General features: G+C 38.8%; 1 protein-coding gene across 1 annotated transcript in view; it reads right to left on the bottom strand.

Annotated features, from left to right (window-relative positions):
- The window catches only part of niban2a (niban apoptosis regulator 2a), a 94,788-nt gene extending 72,669 nt beyond the window's left edge, over positions 1 to 22,119 (bottom strand). The window contains exon 1 of the mRNA XM_057818283.1: positions 21,772 to 22,119. Within this exon, the coding sequence (XP_057674266.1) occupies positions 21,772 to 21,826 (55 nt within the window). The 5' untranslated portion in view covers positions 21,827 to 22,119. The remainder of the gene's footprint in view (positions 1 to 21,771) is intronic.
- Positions 22,120 to 22,762: the final 643 nt, after the last annotated feature.

Below are 22,762 nucleotides of genomic sequence, written 5' to 3'. Positions count from 1 at the left end.
GCTGTACTAGGGATGTCCCGATCTGACCACGTGATCAGAAATCGGGTGAAAAGGATCGGATTTTTAATTTTAGAAATATATTTGTTTTTCTGCTTCATGCTCGTATAGCCGCTCACACTCCCTCCTGCTAAGCAGTGCGACCAAACTTTTTCTAGATCACCAGTGCAAATGGCATTTGGTACTTAAAATTAACTTTGATCGGGCCAGCAAAGCCTCAGTAGCTCTACGATCAAAGGCACAAAATGTGTTAATCATCGTTAAGCTTGTTACACAGTCTGAAATGTGCTGTGGGAACTCATGTATTGTGTAAGTGAGAGACGGCTCTTGGCAGCGTGAGCGTAAAAGAGTGAGTCAACTTGAGTGGACTCACTCATATGAATTATGTAAATGTTATTGAGAGTGATTAAAAGCATAGCGTTAATAGTTAATGCAATGAAAAATGTTTTTGTGCTGGTGCACCTTCAGAAAAAAATTTAGGCGCACCACTGCAACCAAAAGTAAGTGTGGAGCCTTGGCAATATGCTGTATATCGCAATGTTAATTTCTTCCAATATTGTTCAGGCCTATCCCAAACATGAATTTTCACCTGATAACTTAGTTTTCTGGTTTTAACATTGCAATATACAATGGTATGAAAAAGTATCTGAACATTTTGGAATTTCTCACATTTCCTAAGTTTTTCCTGCAAAACATCCTGATTTTTTTTTTTTTACTTTTGAATTCATTCTTCCATTAATGATTAAGTTGTCCAGGCCCTGAGGTAGGAAAACAGCCCCAAATCATGATGCTCCCTCTACCATGCTTTACGATGAGGTGTTGATGTTGGTGGCCTTTTACATTTTTCCTCCACACATGACTTTGTGCGTTACTCCCAAACAATTCAACTTTGGTTTCATCAGTCCACAAAATGCCTTTTTGTGAACATTAAACGAGCAACAATGTTTTTTTAAGACAGCAGTGGCTTCCTCTGTGGAGTCCTCCCATGAACACCATTAATGGCCATAATTTTACATATAGTTGATGTGTGCACAGAGATATTGGACTGTGCCAGTGATTTCTGTAAGTCTTTAGCAGACACTCATGGCGTTAACTTTGGTGGACGGACTCCTTGGGAGAGAAGCAACAGTTCCAAACTCTCTCCATTTGTAGACAACCTCTCTGACTGTCGATTGATGAACATCCAGACTTTTAGAGATGGTTTCGTATCCTTTCCCAGCTTTATACAAATCAACAATCCTTGATCGCAGGTCTTCAGATAGCTCTCTTGACAGAGTCATGATCCACATCAGACAATGCTTCTCATCAAGACAATTCTTACCAGCTGTGTGTTTTATAGTGGACAGGGCAGCTTTAAACCACACATCAGAGATTGGGCACACATCTGACTTAAAATGTTTGGTAAAAATTCCTTTCAATTGCTCTTTAAGTCTCCTTAGGCAGTGGGTTCACTTATTTATCATGAAAATATGAAAACCTATAAATGTTTGGGTGGTTTTAGTTAAAGCAGACAGTTTTTACATCTGGAGGATTTTGGCAAAGATCAGATCACATGTGATGGTGATTTTATGCAGAAATGTGAGAAATTCCAAAAAGTTCAGATACTTTTTCATACCACTGTAATATCGCAATATATCACAACCCTGCCCAAAAGTCGCAATGTTAATTTTTTTCCAATATCGTTCAGGCCTAATATATATTCTTTTTACTTCCTAAAGGCTGAAAAGTAATAAAATAATCCAGAAATGCAATGGAATTGCCAAAATATACAGATTTATGATTCGCAACACTCCCAGAAAAAGCGGAAGAGGAAGTACTGTAAAAAGTACAGTACTGGAACATGTTTGGAACTTTTTGTAAAAACAAAAAATAACTTCTTTTTTTTTCGGTATCGTATTGGAACTCAGCAGATTCTCAAAATCAGGTTACTCTGACTCAGGTGCAAATGCGATCGGGACATCTCTATATATGAAACATCTTGTGGAATCTGTACTAAAGTCCTCCCACATCCCTATTCCCTAAAACATTTCTTAGAATCACGTGGACAGTTGCTATGTGCCCTGCAGACTGTCAAAATAATTGGACAAATATTTTTTTCACAAATTAACAGATGAGTTATTTTCACTAGTTATCAGATTGAAGTAATATCTTAATAGAATTGTATGATTAGGTTATTCCTCATTTGCGTGACCATGTTGCTAGGCTCCAAAATAACTTCCCCATTAGCCATGAGACGAATCAGTCAATCTTGTCTTGTCAGTCTAGCCGGTTTCAATGTCAAATTATGGGCAAACAACATAATACAAACAAATTACACCAAACACAACTAATGCCTGTAAAGAAATATATTTAAAAAAAAAAAAAAAAACTAGCTGTGGAGATTGTAAATTTCCATTGAGCTGTTACAACTGATAAGGATTTGGTAATGCATGTAATCAATGCCAACAGGGGAAGTTAAGTTCACAAGGGCTGTCAAAACTGCAGTATGCAAGTATGAATAATGACAAATGGTGGGTTTGAACTAGGGGTGTGACAAAATATCAAAATGGTGATATATCGTAAAACTTTGCATCCTAAAAGGATATTGATACGCTCATGCCAAGAATTGAGATATCGTTTTAGAAATGTTTGAAAAATAAAAATAATAAGGAACAAACAGGTTACTACCAAAATCTTTATAACAGTGTCTCAGTTAACTCTATGGCTGCCATTGACAGCACTCAACGCCCAATCCATTTGGACTGGGAGGGGCGAACGAACATTCGTCCATTCAAAACCAGAGCACTCACAGTCACTCTGTCCGATTTTCAGGGCATAGACTTTGCAATGATTGATGGGTCAGATCCAACCTTCACTGCGCCACGCCTTCATGGAGGGGGCCGTACCCTCCCACACTCCGCTTCAGACAGTCGAACTCGGTCGAAGTTATCTCAAACACATGCAGCGATCCAACGCCGGATTTAGGTTGAAAAATTACGAAAGCCGTACCACATACAAACAGGGAGGATGGTCTCAGGAGTGATTTGTTGGAGGATTCAAGGTAATTCTTATATTTTCGTACCATGCATGCATTTTGAAACGTGGTGAAAAAAATCAGTGGGAGAAATTAACCGCTACGGACCAGCACCATTCTTTGACATTTACGTAAAGTAAATGTAAACTGCCCCGTTTTTTGCTCTTTTAACAAAGAATCGAGACTGTGTTACGTTCATATCTAAAAAGAATTCATGGATTAAAGCATTTATTCACAATAATTTTCAACAGAAAAAGCTTTTTGTTTACATATGGTGGCTGCTAATTTCCTTACAGACTAGCCTCATAGTTTGCAATACAGTGGTACCTCTACATACGAAGTTAATTCGTTCCTGGACCCTGTTTGTAAGCCAAAATGGTCGTATGTCGAGCAGGATTTTGCCATAAGAATCCATTATAATTCCATTAATTCGTTTCACAGCCCAAAAACCTACACTAAATTCTTAATAAATACTGCTGTTACTGTTGCAAATAGCGATTACAAAGAGCAAAACAAATAAATTATGAATACAAATCATGATAATGATTACAATAATAATACCTGTAATAATGTAACGAATCGGGTTCTAATGTGGCCGACTTTTTTTGCTGTACATGAATGCACCGCGGGGCTGACGTGATGGTGAGCAAGAGAGCGCGGCTTACTTACTTTCTGTTTTGATGCTGGCGTTGTGTTGCACAAGTTGATGGAATAAATGATTTGAAACCTGACAAAGCCGACGATTTCTTTGGGGATGTTACCACTATAACAATTGTAACCTTCACTTACAAAACTGGCCAACGGAGGAGGACCGCCGGCCGAGATCGACATTCTACGGCCCTATTGTCGACGCAGCTCATGGATACACACACCATGCTTATATTTTGCTATCATTTACATCTTCATTTCAACGGTAAGCGTCACCTTTTCTTTTTTTTCTCCACCTGCACTAACCTTTTTGGATCCAGTGTTTATTTCTCTCACAAGAAAATCAGCCATGCATCAGTCTTGCGGCAAAAAAAAAAAAGAAACTGCAGCGTTGTCAAAAATAGTCGTATTTCGAGCATGTCGTTGGATGTAGAAACAAATAATGAGTCAAATTTTACGTCGGATGTCGAAAACCTCGTCTGTCGAAGCAATTGTATGTTGAGGTACCACTGTATTTACGTAAAATAAATGCTACCTGCACCGTTTTTTTGTTTTTGTTTCCCCTTTTAACCAAGAATTGAGACTGTTTTACGTCCATATCTATAAAGAGTTCAGGGATTTAAGCATTTATTCACGAGAATTTTCATCGGAAAAAGCTCTTCGTTTACATATGGCACCTGCTAATTTCCTTACAGACTAGCCTCATAGTTCACAATATTTATGTAAATTAAATGCTACCTGCATGGCTTTTTGCTTTTAACAATGAATCAAGACTGTTTTACGTCCATATCTGTAAAAAACAAAAAAAAAAAATCAGGCATTAAGGCATTTATTCACAAGAATTTTCAACGGAAAAAGCCATCGTGGCGGCCCCGTTATCACAACAAAGAGCTAAGAGACTAGCATGATTCTTCATCATAGTTACCTAAAATATATGCTAAATGCACTTTTTTTTTTTTTTTTTTAACCAAGAATCGAGACTTTTACATCCATATCTATAAAGAATTCGGGGATTTAAGCATTTATTCACAAGAATTTTCCCTGGAAAAGCTCTGTTTACATAGGGCGGCCTTTAGCTACATTTACTAAACAGACTAGCATTGTACTTCGACATATTTACGTAAAATAAATGCTAACTGCACAGTTTTTTTGCTTTTAACCAAGAATCGAAACTGTTTTACACAAAGAATTCAGGGATATAAGCATTTATTCACAAGAACTTTCAACAAAAAATGCTCTTTGTCTGCGATTCCACTCGGTCAGCTTTGACAGCCTTGGCAACAATGCAGGCCCCCTATTTATCGGCCTCGCGCCCCTTCAATACATTATGAAGTCTATGTTCAGGGCTTTAACAGCTCACTTTCTGTTCATTTTAGGGCATTTACAGCTCACTTCCTGTAGAGTTTGAGTCCCTGCCTATTCATTCCCGGGTCACTTCCTGTTCTGTAACCCAAAATCAACAGGAAGAGACCAATAAAATGACCCCAGATCAACAGGAAGTGACTGAAAATTATCAGGTAATGACCTGAAATGGCCCAAAATTATGTCGTTGCCTGCCATTGGCTGCCACTGACAGCCATAGAAGTGGTAGGGGCCCATTTGAAGTGGGAGGGGTTAATTTGCTGCCACTCTCCCAGTTCAAATGGATTGGACGTCCAAGAGATAAACTTACAGCAGATGGATGAAGATAACTAATAAACAGAAAAACGAGCTGTTTTGTAGAACATTCTAGAATGATTGCCTGACCAATGTATCGATAATTGTTGTATCGCCATATCGTGAGATCATCGTTATCGTGAGCTTTTGTATCGCAAAGCGTATCATGACGTACTAAATCGAACAGTGAAAAAAAAAATAATGTGCACCTTTTGTATGATAGACAAGTCGATTAACTTTTTATTCTGGTGTATTTTCCAAATACTAATAGCAGCCATTGTCAGTTGCAGCAGTAACTTAGGAGACAAAGCAACACCTCCTTCTGCCGATCAATCAAGCTCCATCACAGTTTCCATTATTTCACACAGTCTAGCCACTGCTTGACCCAATTTTGACGCTGCCTTCAAGCATATTTCCCCAACTGATCCAAGAAACTACTGGAAGGGATTGTGAGACTTTCCCACGTTCCAGTGCTGGAAAAATAGTTGACGTGGTCGCCCAGTCAGCAGCCGACAACGTTGACTGCGATACGTTTTTATGGAAGGGACAACAGGAAGACGTGTGACGTCCTGAAGCTGGAGAGCAGGAAGGAAAGTGCTGACAAGGCTACACTGACATGAGAAGAATGTACAAGAGACAGAACAGCGACACCAGAACTGAAAAGAAATACTATAAATAGTACAATGGAAATCTTCAAAGATAAGAAAGATAGGAAGTAAGCTTGAGAAATATACAAATAGATTTCATGAAAGGTATTTTTTTTGTTGTGTTTCGATGAGTGCGTGTTGTTCAATTCAAGCAGGCCAGAGACTCGTGAGATGAAAATGTTGCACTGGAACACTGCTTTTATGGTTTAAATGTTCTTAATCCTATTCAATTGATTTCCTAAAGACAATTTGTTTGTTTCGTTTTTTTTTGTTTTTTTTCTTAAAAATATGCATATCTGGAAAGAATTTAAGAGCAGTATCATGCTCCATCACGAGGACATCAGTCCAAAATGCACGAACCCTGTATTTTTGCCATGTGCCTCCTCTTGCCAAAGCAAACTCTTCCAGCTTAGGGAACAAGCACAATGTCTTAAAGCTAAAATAGACAACATGTTTTGTGTATTTCAGTCTATAAAATTCTCAATTTAATCCGAAATTTGTTGAGTGGTGTAAGAAACATAATACAGTGGTATCTCAACTTACGAACTGTGTTGTTAATCTTACTTTTAAAAAGTAATTAATTACAGTTACAAATTACTAATTCTAAAAAGTAATTGAGTTAGTAACTCAGTTATCTCAATGTAAGAGTAATTAGTTACTTGGCAAGGTAACTGACGTTACTTTTCAAGTTCTACACTTTATCACATGATCCAACACCGTTAGTAACGCAGTTACTAACACTTACATCACTTTCAGTTACATCACTGCTAACTAATGTCTCCACATACAAAATATTCAGTTGACGACACGCCTCAATGGGAAAATATTGCCTCTTGTTACGAAAAAAAAAAAAAAAAAAAAAAAAAAAAAACCAAAAAACTTCAGGTTACGAAAGGCAAAAACACAGTATGGCTAGTACTCGCAGTTCCCGGAGTTTATTGAAGGTAACATAATTTTATCTGCTCTGCCATTGGCTATTGCCTAGCATTCCTGGCATCCAACTGGCTAAGGGGGACCTCTACTGTATGTGTATGTGTGTATCCCAGCGTCCTTTTCTTTGGCCCCACGTGTTTAGACAGTGTTACATCAGTGTATTAACTGATATTATTTACTCTATTCTTGTTTTTTTTTTACATTTTGCACATTTCATGTTTATTGTGCAATAATTTAATTGTAACATGTACAGTGTATCACAAAAGTGAGTACACCCCTCGTATTTCTGCAGATATTTAAGTATATCTTTTTATGGGACAACTGACAAAATGACACTTTGACACAACGAAAAGTAGTCTGTGTGCAGCTTATATAATATAAGTTAATTTATTTTCCCCTCAAAATAACTTAAAATATAGCCATTAATATCTAAACCCCTGGCAACAAAAGTACACCCCTTACAAACTTCATACATCTCTAAATGTCCAAATTGAGTACTGCTTGTCATTATTCCTTCAAAATGTTTTGTTACTCGTTACAGGAGTGCTTTCAGCATTGCTGCAGAGATGGAAGAGGTGGGGAGTCAGCCTGTTAGTGCTCGGACCATACGCCGCACTCTACATCAAATTGGTGTGCATGGCTTTCACTCCAGGAGGAAGCATCTTCTGAAGACGGTACACAAGAAAGCCCGCAAACAGTTTGCTGAAGACATGTCAACAAAGCACATGGATTACTGGAACCATGTTCTATGGTCTGATGAGACGGGCGGGTATTTGTTACATGTCTGGATGCAAGTTCATGCATTATAAAAAATATATGCCTGAAATTTGGGGGGCTTGGAACAGATTAGGGCATTTAAGCCTGAGTTATTCTTCTGTGTTGCGGTGATGGCGTAACGACGACGGTGTCAATGAGCATTCGATAGTTCTGCGGCAAGGGAATGCGTTGCTCGATAATTCCCCGCCAAGCCACAAGAGGGGTATGGCGTTGTGTTTGTACGGTTTTGGGGGACTCTTGTCAACTTCCTCTAGTTTTCTTTCAGTTACACAATAATGCCAACGGAGTTTTTTTGTTTGCCATTTGGAAATCTTTATAATGTCTTGACGAGACATTGTAGAGGTTGTTGTAATTGCAGACCTCTTCGATGATACTCTCGTCAGCTTGGTCCATTTTTGCGTGAAACACAACAATGTTTGAAAATGGCAATGATTTTGCACAGAACCGGAAACAACAGCCTGAGCGGACCAATCACAGTCCATTTGCGTCACGTCTCCACGTGTTGACATGACGTGAAGTCAGAAAATTTTGGAGATGCACGTCAGGCGAATGGTCGTAAATCGGGTCTGCCGCAGAAGCATAACTCAGCCTTTACATGGAAAACGCGTCTCTACTTACAGAATTTTCAAGTTAAGAAACTACTTCCAGAACCAATTCATTTCGTAAGTATAGGTACCACTGCATGCATTTACAACATTAGTGAACATACTCATATGGAAAACACATATATAAATTTTATAAAGTTCATATATTTTTTTATATGGAACTTGTATGGAAAGTACAGTGTATCACAAAAGTGAGTACACCCCTCTCATTTTTGCAGATATTTATATCTTTTCATTGCACAACACTGACAAAATGACACTTTTACACAATGAAAAGTAGTCTTTGTGCAGCTTATATAATAGAGTTAATTTATTTTCCCCTCAAAATATAGCCATTAATATCTAAACCCCTGGCAACAAAAATGAGTACACCCCTCAGAAACTACATCCCTAAATGTCCAACTTGAGTACTGCTTGTCATTTTGCCTCCAAAATGTCATGTGACCCGTTACAGGAGTGCTGTCAGCATTGCTGCAGAGATTGAAGAGGTGGGGGGGGGTCATCCTGTTAGTGCTCAGACCATACGCCGTACTCTACATCAAATTGGTGTGCATGGCTGTCACCCCAGGAGGAAGCCTCTTATGAAGACGGTACACAAGAAAGCCCGCCCGTCTCATCAGACCATAGGACATGGTTCCAGTAATCCATGTGCTTTGTTGACATGTCTTCAGCAAACTGTTTGAGGGCTTTCATTAATCTATTTTTTTCAGTTTTGGCATTCTTGTGATTCTATACATATGTGCATGTATCATGACCATAACTCTGATAGCTTAAAAGTTGGTTAAATGTTAGACGTCAGGCTTTCACCTGAAGGACCAGGGTTGAAATCCAGCAGGGCATGGTGCTACTATTTATATTTCTTGTTTTAATCAAATGGTATATATTGAACATATGAATTATATAGGGAAAGCATAATTGACATGCAGAAAACATATAGTTAAATACTTCTAAACTTATAGGAAACATTCATTCATTCATTTTCCATGCCACTTTTCCTCACGAGGGTCGCGGAGGTGCTGGAGCCTATCCCAGCTAACTACGGGCAGTAGGCAGGGGACACCCTGAACTGGTTGCCAGCCAATCGCAGGGCACAAGGAGACATACAACCATTCACGCACACACTCATACCTACGGACAATTTAGAGTGTTCAATCAATGTCAATCAATGTTTTTGGGATGTGGGAGGAAACCGGAGTTCCCGGAGGAAACCCACGCAGGCACGGGGAGAACATGCAAACTCCACACAGGAAGGCCGAAGCCCGGGATTGAACCCTTGATGCTAACCACTCAGCCACCGTGCCGCCTTATAGGAAACAACTATGGAAAATATAATTTGCCATATATTTCTCCATATATACAACATACATCAATTTTACTTGTTTCATCCACAAATCCTTTAAATATTTTGTATGAAAAGTATACAAAAGCGACCACTTTCAAGACTAATATATTATATAGTATGAGACATATAAAAATTTACTACTGAAATTGATGTAAATTCTTATATGTTTTTTAAATTTCTTTTCTTTATGGATAGACTGTAAAACCTGACGACTAATGTTGTCAGATTAAAATGACTAAAAAGGCAACAATATGTGTCAACCATTTAGAAAAAGAGGTCATTGAGAGAAATCATAGACGGCACTATGAGGGCATTGAACAAAGGACAGCGTCCGCTTTTGGTGGGGGTGGGGGGGGCTCATGATGTTCTCACTGTAATTCAAAATAAACAGCAAGTCAAGCAAGAAAGGACCCAGCAGTACAAACAGCTGTCCATCTGTCCCAAATTTCGCAATAGATAACTTTGAAACAATGTGCATCAAATTTTCATTTATTTTTTCCCAGCACAATTTGCACATGGTAGCAGGGAAAGGTTCTCAACAATGTTATCACAAATTCCACACAACTCTGAATAGTTCGCGCTGATGCTGGCTGCTAATGCTCAATCAATAGTGGTGTTCAGGTCAGTCAACCAGTCAATTCACCAATAAATTAGAAAATTTAGTACATTAAAATAAACATGGGGGGGGAGGAAAACAAACCAAGAGACCCACACAGAGACTATCATACTATACGCCAATTTTCTTCCAAATAATTTTTACATATCATGACTTTATGTAACCTAATGGTGTTTCACACACAATTTTGAGGAACAACTGTCACTGCCATTGAAATACCAAACTTACTGTAACTGACCTAAAACTAAAACTAATGCTGACCCTGCTGATGATCAATCTGACATGACGAGTCTCAGCCATTACAAATCTATGCAATGTGAGCTCAACTGTTTTTGAAAAAAAACACACAAAAAAAAAAAAAATTTTTTTTTGAAAAAAAAAAGTGCAAGCTAGTATTGCTTCTTTAATTAATTGATATTAACCAGTGTTGTTTCTGGCAGCCCTTTTAATTTTTGTTTTAGTCTTAGTCCTATGGACGAAAATACTCATTAATGATATTTTAGTCATTTCAAAGTGTGTTTGTCTTCGTCTAGTTTTAGTCGACGACATCTCATACAAATTTCGTGAAGTTTTAGTCGACAGTTATTCATGTTTTCATCTGTAAAAGTCAAACTTTTTAGTGCGAAAATAGAAGTTTCCAACAATCTCAAATGAACATAGACAGACAGACGAGCACATATTGTAGTGTCTACAAGGAAAACGCCAACTCTGTGATGACAATACAGTTGCTAACGTGAACGCAAATGCTAGGCTAACGCTAGGATTTGCATTTATGATCTGATGATCACTTAGCCATATACTTCATAATTATATTGACGGGTTACAATCCACATACACTGCACCACGCCTTCAAGTAGGGGCCATCCCACACTCCGCTTCAGTTATTCGCAGTCGATCGCAGCGACACATCCAGCTATCCAGCGCCTGATTTAGGTTGAAAAAGTACGAAAGCTGTACCGCATATAAACAGGAAGGATTGTCTCAGCAGTGATTTGTTCGAGGATTAAAGGTGACTATTATATTTTTTTTGTACCCTGAATGCATTTTGAAACATTGTGAAAAAAATCAATGGGAGAAATTAACCAAGGCCAAGACCAAGACCAAAATTAACCAACCTTTTAACCAAGAATTGAAACTGTTTTACGTCCATATCTATAAATGCAAGGATTCAAGCATTTATTCACAAAAATTTTCACCGTAAAAGCTCTGTTTTCATAAAGCGGCCGCTACATTTGCTTACTGACTAGCATCATAGTTTGCAATATTTAAGTAAAATAAATGCTAACTGCACGGTTTATTGCTTTTAACCAAGAATCGAGACTTTTTTATGTCCATATCTATAAAGAGTTTAAGCATTTATTCACAAGAATTTTCAACGGAAAAAGCTTTTTGTCTGCGATTCCACTCGGTTAGCTTTTACAGCCACGCCAACAATGCAGGCCCCCTATTAATCGGCCCCGCGCCCCGTCAATATATTATGAAGTTTATGATTCGGCACAGACCTTTAAAGACTAAAGCAGCATCTCTCTTGCCAAGATAAGAAAAAAATCTTACCGTGTTTCTAAAACAAGCAAGATGGAGCAACAACCTAAACTTCAGTGAGGATGAGGCGCAGCACATCTTACATGAGTGACACGACCCAAACACTGCTTAGATGTAAGCTGACATACTCCACATACGCGTTGTAAACCAGGCATGAAAATGGGTCAGGGGTTAAAAAGGTGAGAAAGGTGTGGAGGAAATATGTTCCGGAGTTCTGCCAAAATGTCCGCCGTCGGCGAAACGTCCTACATGTGGCGAATTTGACCATTTTAATTTTTCACATAAGGCTTAATATTCGAGTTAACGGGGGTTTAATTAGTTGAAGGAGTTGATTTCAACCACCATTGACTCGCGCTAGCTTAGCCACTCCGGAGCCCTGAAACTAACAAATAACTGTCAAAATGCACAGAATTTGTTCAAATCATTTCCAACGACTAATTAAACCCCGGCTAACTCAAAGATTAAGCCTAATGTAAAAAATTCTGAACTTCCCCTTTAAAATAAAGACCATTGAATATGGCCCTTAAAATGTTGTCTATAAAAGTTTTAGAGCAATAAAACAAACAACACAAATGAATAAAATGAACAGGAATCCTTCAAAGTATTTCATAATGGGTCCAAATTATTTTTCGAACAGATCATGTGACTATAGAACCTTAGAGACAGCCGTTTGCATTGCTTAGCCAAAACTACAGCTGAGGAGGCAAGATGGATATTTAGAATTTCTTTAAACCTAAGCTTTCAAAACCCTCAACAACAACTGAGCTTGAACCGAGGATTGAGCACGAGCAGTATCATAAAGTCCTGGCTGTCGTGTTACCTGTTGTGCTGTAATTCCAAGTGGTGCTTGAATTGGATGCTTTTAGCGGTCGAGAGTCTTTTTGAGCCAGCGCAAAGATGCAGCGCACAGGGATATTTTTGTTATCTTTACTGGACAAAAATGTGAAGTAATGGCTGTGTTTCCAGTGTGCAAATGCAGCCGTTTGTAGTATATCTCCTGCCTACTGATTTAGAAAAATGAACGCGTTAGATTGTTCTTTACTGAAAGAAAGTAATCAGATTAGTTACGCATTACGATACCGCGTTATTGACAACACTGCTTTTATATTACCGTTAAATACACAAGCTTGACGCTACCTTAACAGGAGCTATTTTTTCACCGGACGCTCCGGCAGTGTTCAACGCAAGCTGCAACGAACGGCAGTAACTTTGTCATACCACAAAATATGAAAACGAAAACAATTACTCACTAAATTCAATATGCTGGCAAATGCATTCATCTAAAAACAATTGGGAGTGATACTTTACCTCCTCCAGCGAATGTGAATTTGTGCTTAGTACAAGATCATCTGTCGCAATTAGCGATCTTTTTTTTTTTTTTTTCCCTCCACGCATACAAACTTGTTTCTCTCTCAGCGGCTGTGATTAACCTCAATGAAGTTGCTGTCCTAGCTAAGCCTTGCCTATCATTCGTCTTTGTAAGTTTTTAGTAACTTTGTGTATTGAATTTGAAAGGAAAATGTGTGTTTTGTTTTTGACGAACTTTTTCATGAAGCTAAACTGTTGAAGCTACTCACATGTGGAAAAATACGAGTGTACAACGTTTTAAATGTATTCATTTGGTATATTTCAGTTACCACGATTTGAGAGATCATTAAATTGAAGAATTTACGCCTTGCGTTTGGAGTGCTTGTTTTTGGGTTTGCTGGAATAGCGTCACTGACACACGCAGCATCAAACAGGGGAAGGGGTAAGCGCTGCCGCGCCAAGGTAATTCTGGCTGCATTTTCGACACATGAAAAATAACGAATACGTACTACTGTATGACGGAAAATTTTAGTGGTTTTGTAACCGCGACGTTTTCATAGCATGGTAATCCGTGAAGGTAACTGGCACATGCCTACAAACGACCCCCCCCCCTAAAAATTTTTCTCCTCGGATCTACACGATTCACGTAGGTCATCCTTTTTTACTTCAAAACGGCGAATTTCGCCGAAAGGTAAGAGATTTTCATGCCTGGTAAACATATGACAAAAACTAAAGCCCCTTTCGGACATACACTGAAATCTAGTTAAATCCCGGGATTTAAACGGGTAGCCCTCAGGTCTGAAAACAATTCACCAGGTCGACTGACATGGAGATGATACGGGCATTAACCGGGTTGCGTCCTAGTAAATGTCCGGGATTTACCCGAGATGCGGCATGTGTGAAAGCAGCAGTTTAATTCCCGGGTCACAGCACGAATGCTGATGACGTTAATATCATGGCGGGCTGATCGTCATTTCCTCTTTCTTCGCAGTGAGACAAAAAGCGGTAAACAAACATTGCAATTATCAACATGACAAACTGGAAAGATAGCAAAATTAAACTGGAAACATAACGAAATTAAATTGCCCACTGAGTCTTAGAGCCGAGGGAGAGACAGTCCATCATCCATCTTTGGAAATGTGTGGTTTATTTTGTTGCCAAACCAACCAAAAATGACGTAATGTCCAGGTTATAAAATCCCGCCCCCGCCATCCCTAAATAGAGAGCACCGAGTCACCAACATGGGACAAGCCTGAAAATGTCCAACCCGGGGAATTCCCGGTACATCTCTCCATGTCTGAAAGCAAAGACATGTGGCCAATCCAGTGTCATTTTACAAGGGAATTTAGCTGGATATAAACCTGAAAGGGGCTTACATCGCATTTTCGTTGTTGTCTCGTTAGACGAAAACTGGACTTTGTCACGTTATGTTTTAGGCTCTAGGCATGTGCCGGTATGATATTGTGACGGTATGATAACCTTAAGCCAAAATATCAAGGTTTCACAGTATTGCAATTACAGCTCTAAAATTTGTTACTTTGTGATATCTGGGTTTCAAAAACAAATCTTTTTTCCATTGAACAGGATCTTTTATTTTTTTCAAAACATATTTGCAAATTGGAACATATGTATCACGTTAAGTTAAAATAATAATAATAAAAAAAAAAATATATATATATATATATATATATATATATATATAAAATAGGGGTGTAACGGTACGCAAAAATCTCGGTTCGGTACGTACCTCAGTTTTGAGGTCACGGTTCAGTTCATTTTCGGTACAGTAAAAAAACAAAATGCACAATATAAATGTGCTAGTTGTTTATTACACACTATTGTGCTTTCAACAAGGAACAGGAACAGTAGCCTATACAAAGCTAGAATTCTGCTCAAAAAGTAGCGGGTATTTAAAGATAATAATCCAACAACAATTTGCCTTTCAGACCCCACGTATTGGTCAGCTTTCTTTCTGAAAGAAAGAAGAAAAAAGAAGTCCTGTGCTAAAAAGAAAAGCAATCCCAATGACAAAGATTTTAACATGTATTTTACAAATGAAATGCCTGAAAGAAAATGAAATGATTTTTTTCCCCTTTATGAACGGTTTTCAAAAGCTTTATTGGTGGATTTTCTCAAGTTAAAGCGCCACACAGAAATTAATAAATATAATTGTGTTAGCAGGATCTGTGTATTATTTTTATTATTTAATTACAGGTGCTTTAGCTCATTTCAATGTATTTTATATAAATGGGCTATTATTTATTTTATTATGTGTTTGTATTTTACAAATGTGATGTAGTATTCATTTATATTGTATATTTTATGTTGTATAACTTTAGTTCCTATGTGAATACGAGTTTCTACTTGTTTTGTTGTGGTAGGAGGATTTTGTATTGAACACGGGGCCGTGTTGGTTATTATTACAGCAGAGAAGACAACTATAAATCAACAAAGACAAGTCAAGTGTGCCCCGATCTACCACTCAAGAGATCTGATGGACTCAAACAGTGGGTTACGATTGCATATTAATTTGAAAATCGACCGGATCCACCGTATTTTTACACGAGTGACTTCCGGTCAGGGGTCGCGTTAACTGAATATTTTCCGTCGTTGACCGATTTTTTAAAACGGTGACGGAAAAAATTGAAGTCCACCTGTCATTTTGACAGGTTGCAATTCACACCCCAGACCACAGGGTGGCGAGTGAGCATATTAATTAGCTATTGTCTCTCTTGATGCATGACGTCGTTGGCCTTACTCTGAAAAATGTCAAGGCAACTGAGTGTCCGAAGTTTCTTCAAAAAGACCCAAAACGACGATGGTGTTGATGAAAGAGGTGAAAAAACAGGGACTGCACAAGCGGGCACGCAATTCATGTCCATGCGCACCAGGAGGAAGGTGTAAGACTCTGTTCAGGCCACAGCAGGTGAACTGTTAATTTCATTGTTCCATATGTAGCCTTACCTACTGGGGCCACAGTCAGCTGTTTTTGTCACTGCGGAGAAAAAGTTACATATTCATCTGCTTGATGTGTGATGGCACGGTGTGGATTCTCTGTTAAGCTTGTTCGGACAGAATATTAACTTAAAATGAATGAAAACTAAATACAATTGAATATGCTGAAGCGCTATGCAATGTTAAGAGTCTTGTTAGCTTGAATTGCTGTGTCCAGCCGCTGTAGCGCTGCTGCTCTCTGTGAACTCTCTATTCAAGCCAGTGTAGGTTCACTATCCTCTTCCCCTCATTACGCCTGTGTAGTGAACCTACACCGGAACGCGCGCGGCTCTTAAGTGTCTCTGTCACGTGACTGTGTCGTAGCCGCTAACGCGGTCGGCCAAATGGACACACAAGTACGGAAGGTGAATTATGCCAAACAAAGGGTCACCACAATGTCATTATCATCATTTTAAAAATTTAAGTGACGGGTAAAAATAGATTATGACCGGATTTTTATGACCCTGTCAGTCAAAATGACAGACAACGAAAAAGTCTAGCGCAACCTCTGCTTCCGGTCTGTCCGGTCTGCTAGCTAGTAGCATTGACGCAGGAGGGCTGCGTCTCTCGTCAAATAATAAACTCTGCCGCTCTTTTGTCACTTCTGGGACGCGTCTAACACACGGCCGCACTGCGACTCGTGTGCATTGGCTGATTGACTTTAACGGCCACGTTTCACTGCGTTCTCGCGGCGGCCACGTTGTCGCGCCGTTGACGTTTTGTCCTACCGTGTTGGTCCTCATTATAGTAGAGAAGACGGAGTAAATATAATTTATACAAAGAAATTGTAACCCGATCGACTCACAGCCTCGAAAAGTAAGGGTTACATTACGTCAGAAACTCGTTCGGTACGCGTCCGTTCCGAACCGAAACCAAGTACCGAAACGGTTCAATACGAATACATGTACCGTTACATCCTTAATATATATATATATATACATATGTTCTGAATAAAACTAAATGCAGTCCTTTAGGTGAGCCTAAACCCACAGCCACAGTTCAACATTATTACCATCAGAACAGAAATAAATGAATTATTTTCCATAAAAAACACGTGTGTATAACTCGTATCATGTTTACATTATACACACACTCATTCTCAACACAGACAGTTGCAAGAGAGAAACACCACATTCTACCACCGCTAGACACACTAAACACGCTGGAGTTAACTCTCATAGCTGGTGGGAAATATTCATGACAGTGTTTACTAACTTTTAATTTTGTATTAATACAAAATCATATTGGAGGTATTGCCTCCTCAGCAGCCACCCTTTTACATGTCGGTTGGCCCCTTCGCCTCTAATCCGCGGCCATCTGTAACTTTTTTGTAACCGAAGTATTCCCATACCAGCGATTTAGTTTTCTTCGATGGGGGAAGAAGTTAAGGAGTTTTACCTCCTCCAGTCATCGTGTAGCACAGCTGACTGACTGACACTGAGCAACAACCGGAGGAGAAGGGTTGAGCCTTGCAGCTGCAAGCGAGGGATTGCTCCCTCTATTTTTGGGACATAAAAAACAGCTAATACCTTAGGGACGGTATGACGGAAATTTTTAGCGGTTTTGAAACCTTGACGTTATCATACAATGGAATACCTTGAGACCGGTAATCAGCACAGTTCTAGTTCTACCTTCCCTAGCCATGTTTTTAGCACATTGTCATGATGTCATCATCATGAAAAAATTGTTCCTCAACGAAATATTTTCGTTACCATTAGAGGTGTGCAAAATTTCCGATTCTTAGATTATTCGCGATTCGGCCGTGGAAGATTCGAGAACGATTCACTAACATCCAAATTCCGATTATTGAAATATGCGAAGTAAAGCGTAAGTACACAACACTCAGCGCGCCGCGCGGTCTTCGGGAAGGAACGCAGCGAGAGTAGCTAAACATCATGCTTCCCATTACCCGGCCCCTCGGGTAATGCCAATGCTCAACTCACGGCTCTAGCTCAACTCATGCAACGAGATAAAAAAACACAACAACATACCTGACTGCTGCCGAAAAGCTGCTACAAGTACATCCATATAATGTTACGGTGGATATCATTTATATAGGACTAGATGCAATATAGATTTTGTAGTGTTAGCAGCACATCTACAAAAAGCTAGATGCGGGTGTTATAAACGGCCGCCATCTTAAAGCAGTACACTTTCCTGCAAGGCTGTTGTAGCGAACCTTCCAAGTAAACCTAATTAACTTTTTATATAAAATACTCCTAAATCGGTAAAATATTGACTTGAATATCTTTAAAATAGTTTTAAAACTTTCACATGTCGAAAGTAGACAAAAGGGAAATTATGGAATAATGGGAGCAATTTTAACAAATTTAACGGTTGATTCACAACATTAAATTAATTGAATGTAGTTTAAAGCTGCTGATACAGAATGGGGACTGGAGTTTTTCATTTAATGTTATTTTTGTATATTTGTTTACTGCTATATGTTAACTTGATACTGAAATAGTAGTGTGGTTTAGCCTGAGAGTATTTTTGAACAATTTTGGAACTAATGTACAAAACATAAAAAAAAAATAAAAAAAGAAAAAAAAAGGAAGGGGGTGCATCAATAATCGTTTTATAATCGAATCGGAGCCTCTGAATCGTAATCGTAATCGAATCGTTAGGTGCCCAGAGATTCCCAGCTCTAGTTACCATCATTGTTGATGAAAGCAACACAGATATTAACTAAGAATATTTTCTTGTTTGTAGGTAAATTTGCATGTAAACCTGCACTGTGGATGCAACTCTGTTGTTCTGAAGTTTTAATCCAAAATTTATACATAAGTTTTATAACTAACATATTTGTGTTTGTGTTTTGGGGTAATAGGATGATCATTTTGTGACAATGCGACTTGACAGCAAGGATAAAGAAATCACAAACTCCCAACAATCAGGAACATGCACGCGCATGCACACAAAATGAATACCATTTTCATAGCGACCACACAGTAATGTGCCCTTTGGAGTCAAGTGTACACACCAAATGTGCAAAAAAACGCAAAAGCTAAGCAAAGAGCAGGAAGCGGGAGGTGGTGGTTGAAGGGGTTACAATGGAGACAGTTTACATGAGGTCAGAACCTTGTGTTCAGACAGCTTTACATGAGTGTATTAACCATTTTTTTACTCCATTCTTGTTTTTTCACATTATGCACAACTCTGATTTTATATTTATTGTCCAATAATCTAGTTGTAACATGTATACATAAAGATTTATGTCTGATTTTGGGGGGCTTGGAACGGATTCGGGTATTTATATGGAAAAAACGCCTCTACTTACAGAATTTTCAAGTTACGAAACTAATTCCAGATCTAATTAAATTCGTAAGTAAAGGTACCACTGTACTAGTATTTGCAAATAAAAAGGACATAAATTATTTTTAGAAGTCTTATTCTTAAAACAAGATGCACTGAGGGTGCGAAAGTCGAGCAGTGAAGTAGCGAGGGATCACTGTGTACAGTTTATGCTGCTGGCTGTAACAGAAAAATAGCCATGACTGACGTATACTGATTTTTCATTGGCGTTGAAATATACAAAGCACTGTGTTTCACTGGCTTTGAAATATACAAAGCACTGTGTTTCACAAAGTCTGCCTAGTAACAAATGGCCAGAAATAATCTGAGTAATTCTCTAGGTGTATGTTACAACATCTGTTTGATAGCTATGTATATCAATTGGAAAGCTGGTGTTAAATTAGTGTATTGAACTCTGGACAAGGATAAAAAGCAAATAGGGAGAAACATTCCTGTATTTTCCATTCAACTTGTTAATTGCATTTTCTATTTTTATTTGAAAATCCTAATGTATACATACAAAACAGAAAAAGATTTTTTTTGGGGTGGGAGGGTGAATGTTTTTTGTGTGTGTGGTTTCTTTAGGAGGACAAGCATGATTTTAATTCATTAATATTGTAATGAAGTTAAACTTGTGGCGGCATTGTACAACAGAGAAGTCGCGTGGCGTGTCATTCTCTATGGGATGCACTGCAGGAAAAATAAACCGTATTTTCCGAACTATAAGACGCATATAAAAGCCTTAAAATTTATCAAAAGGCAACAGTCTGCCTTATAATCTGTTGCGCCTTATATTAGTATATAAATCAATATTGAGCCGCAAAAGGTCTCACAGCAACTCGGGAGCTTAGCTCCATCCAATGGATGAATAATGTGACCCCAGCCTCTACTGAAGTGTCTATTCTATGCGCCTTATAATGCATTGCGCGTTATATATTGAAAAGCTTTTAAAATGGGCCATTCATTAAAGTGCGTATGACACCAAAAAGCATTTCGCATTTCGTATTTCACATGGTGTTTTACGCTCCTGAATGAAATGGACCGCTTGGATGTGTGTGGAAGCGATCGTTTTATATATTCAATTTTTGAATCCCGCGCCATGAAAATGAGTGACTTCCGGCTTCAGTCTCGGGTTGAAGACTAATGCGAATGTGACATCACCCGGGTCAGCATCTCACAATAGAGCATTGCTGTATAGCAGGGTTCACTAAATCCGGACCTCGGTGACCCTTTTTCTGTTGTGTTTTTCACGTCTCTTTCCCCTAACACACCTGAATCAAACCAAAACAAGCCCTACCACTGTGGGACCATTGGACTTACGAGGAAGTGAATAAACATCGTATTTTGTATTGTGTCAAATACTGGGATCATGGTACACATTTTAATACGGAGGTGGCTTGCATTTTGTTGCCGATTGTCTACCGAGAATGCCACTCGGCCGACGTCAATGTTGTGGAAGTGGGGAGACACCACTAATTTTGCTACTGAAAGTCCGAACTGCATCAGAGTTAGCATAACAATAAACTTGCTAACCTGCAAAACTGCTGCCGTCAGGTCAGCCTCCACAAGAAACAACGAAGTCAAGCTAGCAGTCCCTTATTTGGATCATTATTTGCATTGCATGTGCATTACAGTAATATCGTCCTAGACTCCCTACCAATGTTGAGACCAAACCTACGCCCTAGGTCAGAAGTGTGACAGTCGGCCAATTTCATTAGATTTGCTTTCAAGTCCAATCTTAAGCAAATGTTTTTTTCCTTACATGTTTATCGCTTAGATGCTAACCTCCTTTTCCAGAGGAGAATGTTATGAGTCAAGACTCTGGGCCTCTACACGTCTCCTCTGCTCCACTCAGCCTTTACGCCTGGTTGGAATAAATCCCACAGAAAGTACGGTCCACAGTGGGAGGTTGGAGCAATCTGAGACTCAAATAGCAGCCACTACCAATTTACATGCTCCCCTTAGGGAAACCTACTTATTATGTCTGGGAGGAAGGCCCATAGCAGATTGGCCAAGCAGGAACTATTTAGTAAGATTGAGTAGAACAGCTCACTATGATAAAATGTGATGCTTTTGTACAGATAGTCAACACGAGGAAAGATAAAAGGGACACTTGCTGTAAACCAATTATGGCTATTACTGGCAACTGATCATTGTTATTGTGGAAACAGTTTTAGAGATATGCAACGTCCTTATTGATATAAACACCTTGACCAAACAGACAAAAGACGAAAGAAAGAGGCAGTTTACATTTAAGGACAGATCATGTAAACTACGAGCAACGACGAATTGCTGGCAAACCTGGGAAACATAATGACTTCGAATAAAATGCCGTTGCCGTTTTGGCTTGGTGCCAACAATTAAAAAGGGTGTTGTTGAGGCACTCCCTCCTCTCATACCTGTAATCATCTCCCGCTTGCTTTCGTCCAGGTGAGAGGAAACCACGTCCCCCATGGTCGCAGCAGAACCTCCGACGACTCACTCACAATCTGAAACGATTCCACGCGTGTAATGCCGGGTCGAATTTGACGAGATTCCCAGATATTCGACCTAAATCAGAATAGGAAGGCTTGAAACGGCAGGGCTTCGGCGCTGTTGCTGCTGCTGCTGCTACAGCTGTGTATTTGCTAAGGTTTTGTTCCGAGCAGTACTGGGCGAAGTGACAACACCCTGGCGGCGGCAGGCGGGGACGAAAAGAAGGAGGTGGTAAACGCACGGTTCAGCTTCAGACACACCTTCTGGAAGTCATCACTGGTCCAACGTGTTAAGGCTGCCCTGGTTAGGGTGTGGCCACGAGCTGCTAGGTTTCTCTACAACGCTCTCGTGTCACTGTACTCTTTTGTTTTAAAATGAAGGTCGACTTGTGTATTTCAGGCCTATAACATACACACTATATGACGTTCTTGGAAGTCATTCACCGTGTTTCTGGCTTAACAAACATCTTTGGTTATATGTAAACATCTATTTTTACATCGTAAAATCATTTTTAAAGATTTATTTTGTATAATAACGTCGCATTACCTTCAAACGGTACGGTTTGTCATAGTTCTTTCATCACTCGCTGTGATATTAATATGCTGCCCTCTTGTGGAAAATTTTAAACATTACAAAATGATTGTCCATGTATTTTCTGGGGCATTGGCCTGACTAGTGGAACAAGAGTGCAGGAATTAAATAATTAAAAAGTGAAAAAAATAAAATACAAATTGAAATAAATACATGTTGAAATAAATAAACATATATTGGAATAAAATAGTGTTGGAATAAATAAATAAAAACAGAAATAAGTGTTGAAATAATTACAAATTGAAATAAATTTTGAAATAAAAAAAATAAATAAATTGAAATTGAAATAAAAAGTGAATTATATGAATTAAAAATCGAAATATA

Source organism: Corythoichthys intestinalis, chromosome 17 (genome assembly GCF_030265065.1).
Source record: "Corythoichthys intestinalis isolate RoL2023-P3 chromosome 17, ASM3026506v1, whole genome shotgun sequence".
Taxonomy (NCBI): Eukaryota; Metazoa; Chordata; class Actinopteri; order Syngnathiformes; family Syngnathidae; genus Corythoichthys; species Corythoichthys intestinalis.
The sequence above is the reverse complement of the archived record's forward strand: the minus strand, read 5'-3'. Positions and strand labels throughout refer to the sequence as shown.